The 6,408-nt window shown below is 42.5% G+C and overlaps 1 protein-coding gene across 1 annotated transcript; it reads right to left on the bottom strand.

The window, feature by feature from the left end:
- Positions 1–5,655: 5,655 nt before the first annotated feature.
- Positions 5,656–6,033, bottom strand: LOC124705965 (cysteine proteinase inhibitor 8-like). The gene has a single exon (XM_047237648.1). The coding sequence runs from the start codon at positions 6,031–6,033 to the stop codon at positions 5,656–5,658; it is 378 nt and encodes a 125-aa protein (XP_047093604.1).
- Between the last annotated feature and the right edge of the window lie 375 nt (positions 6,034–6,408).

Below are 6,408 nucleotides of genomic sequence, written 5' to 3'. Positions count from 1 at the left end.
TCCTGATAACATTTCACAATGCAAAACCACGGTTTGGTTTAAGACTCAGACCTGACAACTGAAGTTCTAAACAAACTATCTAGGACTCTTTAGATAACCGAGTTTACATATCCAAAAACAACTAGGCTAGCATCTTCGACCTGAAGCTCCAGGCACCATTGAAAGAGAAGAGTACCCCGCGCGCCATGCCGACAATCTTCTATACGATGATGGTTTTTCCTATGACGGTCAAGTCACACGTGATCGTGAAGTAATCTTCTTGCAGCTTGGACTTCTCCATAAAATCGGAAAAGCCCCAGCCAGCGCCCACTTGCTGAAAAGTACATGTTACGATCTTGCTGGAACACTTAGAATCACGGTGTACTTTGCCATCCTTGTGCCGCAAGCTTAATGTGTACTTGGTCTGCACGTCGGTTGCTGCGGCGCCATCACAACGACATAAGAAGGCCGCCGCGTAGCCTGCATGTGCCTGGTCGTCTCCGTCAGGGTAGAACCTGATCTGCCAACTGTAGCCGCCGACGCTGAACGGCCTGGAAGTGACAAACTTGCCGACGCCCATGCCCTTGAGAAGCGAGTAGTTTGTCACCGTGAAATTGTGCGCGGCGGTTGCGGTCTTCGTAACGCAGCTCGACGACGTCTCGGCGACCGGCGGCTCAGCAGCCCAGCAAGAGTTGATGTTTTTCCCATGGCAGAGTTTGGCGGACGATCAAATACAAGGCCGGCCACGGGTCTGGTTCTGATGGAGAAGTCTGTTTCCTGGCTTGAAGGGAACCTGGCCGTATTTAATTTGTAAGGAAGCTATATATTCTCTGAAGAAAAGCGCGCGTAGGGCAGACTGTACCTACGAGGATCGATTCCGAGTCGGTGACTTGGAGTAGAGAGAGGAATCCTGTAGTTATGAGTCCAGTCCAAACTCTAATTTAGGAGGCGTATCGGTCAAGGAGTCATAAGCAATGTCCGTGGGCGAGGGTGACTCCATTGTACGTGACTACGTGTTTCAGTTTTGACAGTGTCCTTAATTTGAGGCCACCACAATGCATCTGGAGACTTTATCTAACACTTTTGCTATTTATCTGTCGGTTGTTTTCGTTTTCGTCAACACTCGAATTTCTAGCTGGATCGGTCCTCTCTAAAATCGCCCTGGAGAATATGGTTCTTTCTTTTTTCTAGCGATCGCTTTGTTAGCATCCGGTCTTAACCGGACTTTTTTCTGCCGCGAGCTGGAACAACTAGCTGGGGAAAGAGAGGAGGCCAATTAGTACTGTGGGACATTTAAATACTTGCTGTTTGACATGTACTGTATCTATGCGAACTATGGGTACCAATGTAAAGTTGCTCGACATATGCTACTTTCTCCGTTCCATAAAATTTATCTTAAGTTTATCTAAATACTAGTTGATTTGACACATTATCTACATGTTAAATACAAGATATTTTACACGTACATACAAGGTTGCACATGTAATTATGACCCAATTCTACACGTATATACATGGGTACCTACACGTAAATTACTAGTTTATTACACATGTATACATGGTTTTTGTACATGTAAATTACTATCTAATTAGCATGTATATATATTTGGATTTCATGGAATTTACAGTGTAACTACACATGTATATTTACATGTAATTAGCTATTAAATATATATAAGAATTAATGTGTAATTACTAACTAGTAAACATGTATATACAGATGGTTTCATATGTGATTATATTTCTCGAGCCGTGTAAATTACTCCCACTATTCGATAATTCTTTTCTTGATTTTAGTTCAAATTTAAACTAAAACTACAACACAATTATAAAACTGAGAGGCTACTAGGTTTTTCTATACGCGTATTGCTCGCGCATATGGTCGTAAGTTACTTCGTTAGTAGCGCTCCTGCGGCCCTGCATGTGCAAGGCGAGCACGGCGACACGTACTTGTGGACGAGAATAAGACCGTCTGCCCCGATGCATGCAGATGATGTGCATGACGTCGGTAGAAAAAACATGTTCAGTTTCTATTCCCGTCTTTATTTTTTTCGTTTTCAAATAAAGCAAACAGACAGAAGGTGACGGCCTGACGGGGAAAGCAACATGCTGACCAAAAAATTCGGGTGTTGCTGAATAGAAAAACACCGGAGTGTTAAATAGACTAATCCTGTTATTTTGCACCCGGTTATTTTACAATTCGGCAACAACCGATTTTTCGTGCCCTTCCATTGTCTTCCGATACGATCACTTGTTCTTTTTTTGGGCCAACTTTTCCTGTCGAGACTCGAGTCAAGTCGCTGTTGGTTCGTTTCTTTTGACCTTTCTTTGTTTTTGGGCTTGCCTTTTGTGTTAGGGCTAACCAGGTGGTCATTCTCTTCTTGGGCTGGGCTTTATAAAAAATATTTCCATGTCCTTACACAAGTATTTTATTTAAGTACTCCCCCCATCCATAAAAGGATTTTGCAAATTTGTAAAATTGGATGCATCTAGATACTATTTAATGTATGGATATATCTAAATTTAGACAAATTAAAAACATTTTTTTATGGATGGAGGTAATATTTACCTTTTTTCCGTTTTCTCACCTATTTCCGTTTTCTCACCTATTTCCGTTTTCTCAATTCTCATCAATTTCTTCACGACAAAGACACCCAAAGGCAGAGGAGCAGAGAAGAGAGAGGATGGAAGGGGAGAAATCGCCATTGACTGTGGGCGGTCGGGGGAAGAGCCGCGGAGGGGGAGAACCTGCACTTTGTGATCAACGAGCAAGTCGTTGCGCCCTTCCGCTCGGTGCGGGGGGCGAAGGCCACCAAAGTTTCTCCATGAAACCATGCTAAATTTCAGTTAAAATCATGCCAATTCCCATTTTTACTAACCGTTTACACTGTACGTACATGCCAAATGTTATAATTTTATACACTGTACATGCACATGACTGAAATGTTTTCCATTTTATACGGTGTAAATACATTGTAAACCCTAAGTAATTTAGCCTATGTTTCATAGTGTATCACCACTAAGTAATTTAGCATGCATTTCACATGACTGAAATATTTTCCATTTTATGCACTGTACATACACGGTAAATCCTAGGTAATTTAGCCCGCATTTCACATAACTGGAATGTTTTCTATTTTATGCACTGTAAATACACTGTACATACACGGTGAACCCTAAGTAACTGAGCATGCATTTCACAGTGTATCACCACTAAATAATTTAGCATGCATTTCATATGACTGAAATATTTTACATCTTTTACACTGTAAATACATTGTATATACAGTGTAAACCCTAAGTAATTTAGCCTTTGAGATCTTCCATGGCCAAAAAAGAGATGGGAGAAGAAAAAGATGGGGAAAGAAGGAAGATCTGTGTCCGTGTCTCTTTATTGGGCTGTTTCTTTTAGATTTGGGTCCAGCACTTATCCGTGTGGAGATTCAACACAGCCTCCAGTTCTGCTCGTTTGGTTTTTTAGTCAGGGAAATAGGACGAAAGCAAATTGTAAAAAGGAAAACAGCGACACATCCTCTGATTGGTCAGAAAAAATCGAGTGTTAAGGAAAACAAAAACACTCGGATGGCAAATAGATAGTCCCTTATCTAACCGTATGCATTGAGGTTAGTACTCGCTCCATTCGCATCTAGATTGTGTTTTGGGTTCAGTCAAAGTTAAAGTTGGCAAAGGTTGACTAAATAGTGAATATTTATGAAAACGTATTAACAACTGCCACACGGACACGGGTACGGTACTGCTTAGACTAGTCACAATGTGGAGTATCATATAGTAGCATCATGCATATGATACTAGTGTGTGATACTATCTTCACAATCTATAGTATCATGTAGTAGTATCATAAGTTAATTATATTTAGTGATTTGTAGAATCTCAATGCAAAAGTGTGTACAAGATTGGTTTGACATTAATTTTTCTAGTTCTACGTGCTACTATGATACTACTAGCATCTCTTTCTTCATTTATTAATGTGACACATCAGCTTTTTGCATACATGTGATACATGATACTAGCTATGATATTTTCATTGTGGGTAGTCTTAGAGCCATGGATAGAGAAAGATTGGGCGCAGAAGTCGTCGGAGTTCGTGTGCCACACCCACACGGACACGGGTACGGTACTGCTTAGGGCTCGCTAGGCTATATATATATAGATGTGGTGTTCTCCTTCCCCACCGCAATCAAGCCTGAGCCACGGTTTCTTCGACAAAAAGAAAAAAAAAGCCTGAGCCATGGTTTCTTCGACAAGGAGTTCTAACTAGAAGGAGGGGGACTTGGCGAGCCTCCTCGAGCAGGCTGGACTTGGCGAACCTGGATGAGCAGCTGGACGTGATGGAGATCGACGAGCGCAAGGCCGGAGCGGGCGGCAAGGCGGCCGTGGGCCTCCCCAAGCTTGCGGTTGCTGAGGACCGGCAGGTGATGGTTCTGCTGGACCAGGAGTGCATTAGCGAGTTCTCGTCCCGAGGCTCTCCCATTTGATTACAGCGTCGAGGCCCTTAGACTAGCCACAATGAAAATATTATAAGTAGTATCATGCATGCCATGTTGGCAAAAATTTGATGTGGCACACCAATTAATGAGGTGAGAGATGAGAGTAGTATATCATAATATGATACCGTATCATAGCACGTAAAATTAGAAAACTTAATGGCAAACACATCATATACACACATTTGCATTGAGATTTTACAAAACATTAAATATGATGATACTATGATACTATCTTATGATACTATGCATTGTGGGGTTAGTATCATAAACTAGTATCATATGCATGATACTAGTGTATGATACTTCCCATTGTGACTAGTCTCAGAGCTGCGGGGCTCACAGACGAGCAGGGGATCCAGACCATTGCAACGGCGTTCCAGGCCTTGCAGCTCTTGTGGGACATCAAGAACGACATCATCCAGCAGTACCTCGACAAGGGCTACGCCTACGTTCGGCTCTTTGACAGCTCCAAGGTGATGGAAAGAATTTGTGTGTGCCGTTTGCTATCAAGTTACTACTCATATTATTTCTGATCCTAAATTAGTATGACTATATTTGTCTATAATAAATGTAATAATTTCATAATATACCAATTTGACGCTCACTACCCAGTCTCGATCAAACGTCGCATCGGTTTCTTAGATTATATATCTTCCCTATTCCTAGATTACATCTAAGTTAGCCCAATAAGTCCCTAAATCTTCAGATCACATCCGGTAAAATCAGTAACGTGCTCCCGGCGGCGTATGTGCAAGCATGCATTACCGCCCAGGAGTCCAAGGCACCATGTGGAGTAGTCAGCAGCGGCATCAATTGACCCCGCTCCCCTCATCGACATCTCCCGTCAAGATCGTGCAAGCGATGGCTGCAAGGACACACACCAGGACACGTGCATATGCGTTGTTCAGCAACTCTTAATGGTGCTAGGGCAAGGACGCGTTGCCAGCTCTTCATCGAGCCCAACGCCTTGCCCAATGCAACCTCTTCTTGTAGAAAATGTAGACAACAACCCACTCATTTTCTGCTTTTATCATAATCAAGTACTAGTACATGTATGATCTTTATATTCCGAAGAACTTGAAATTGCAACCGTTATTAGATAATAAAACAAATAAAAGGATTTCAGAGCACAGGCAATAATACTAGAGTGGGCAAAGCTGCTCGATCTCCTAGTTTGCCTTGCTGAAGGAGAGGAGCTTGCGTGTGTTGGTGCTCTCCTGCTCGTAAACCTCTGCCTTATACTTGCTATGCTTTCCAGCGTCATCTGATGCATCGATGATGAGCTCATAGTTCATGCCAGAGACAAGTTGCTGTTTGCCACTAACCACCTCGTGGAACCAGAGCCTGCAGTTTACATACCTTCCATGCTCTAACACAGCCCAGGCGCCGAGTTCCTGGATGTGCTTCTCATTGATGTTCTTGATAGGTTGCCATCCATTCGTATTCCACAGTTGGTTGCCAAATGGCTCACCACAGCCTGTGGCAGGGGCACCGATGACGTAGATGATTGCGGCAATGGCGATGAGGAGAAAGTTAAATGTCTTCATGGATTATACAAGTTTGCGCCGATGGCCCCCTTGGATTGGTTGATGGCGATTTGGAGGTTGAGATTAGATGGTGTTTTATGTTGGACTTTGGTGAAATGAGGATTGTGTGATACAAAACAAAGCGGAACGAGACCTCTTAAATAGACAGGACTACGGTTGGCAGAAATTAACTAGACACATATCCAATTTCTAGGTATTTAAAGGGCTTCAATGGCAACTTTTAATTGGGTGCCTCCGTTATCGACACATATCCAAATCCGCGTTTGTAAGACGAGATTAATTTGCAGCTTTTTATTTGGCGTGACGGTTACACCTTTTGTTTGCAATTAATCGGATCCAAGAAATAATGTATGGATCCAAAGAATACTGTATGGA

This window comes from Lolium rigidum, chromosome 4 (assembly GCF_022539505.1).
Source record: "Lolium rigidum isolate FL_2022 chromosome 4, APGP_CSIRO_Lrig_0.1, whole genome shotgun sequence".
Lineage (NCBI taxonomy): Eukaryota > Viridiplantae > Streptophyta > Magnoliopsida > Poales > Poaceae > Lolium > Lolium rigidum.
The sequence above is the reverse complement of the archived record's forward strand: the minus strand, read 5'-3'. Positions and strand labels throughout refer to the sequence as shown.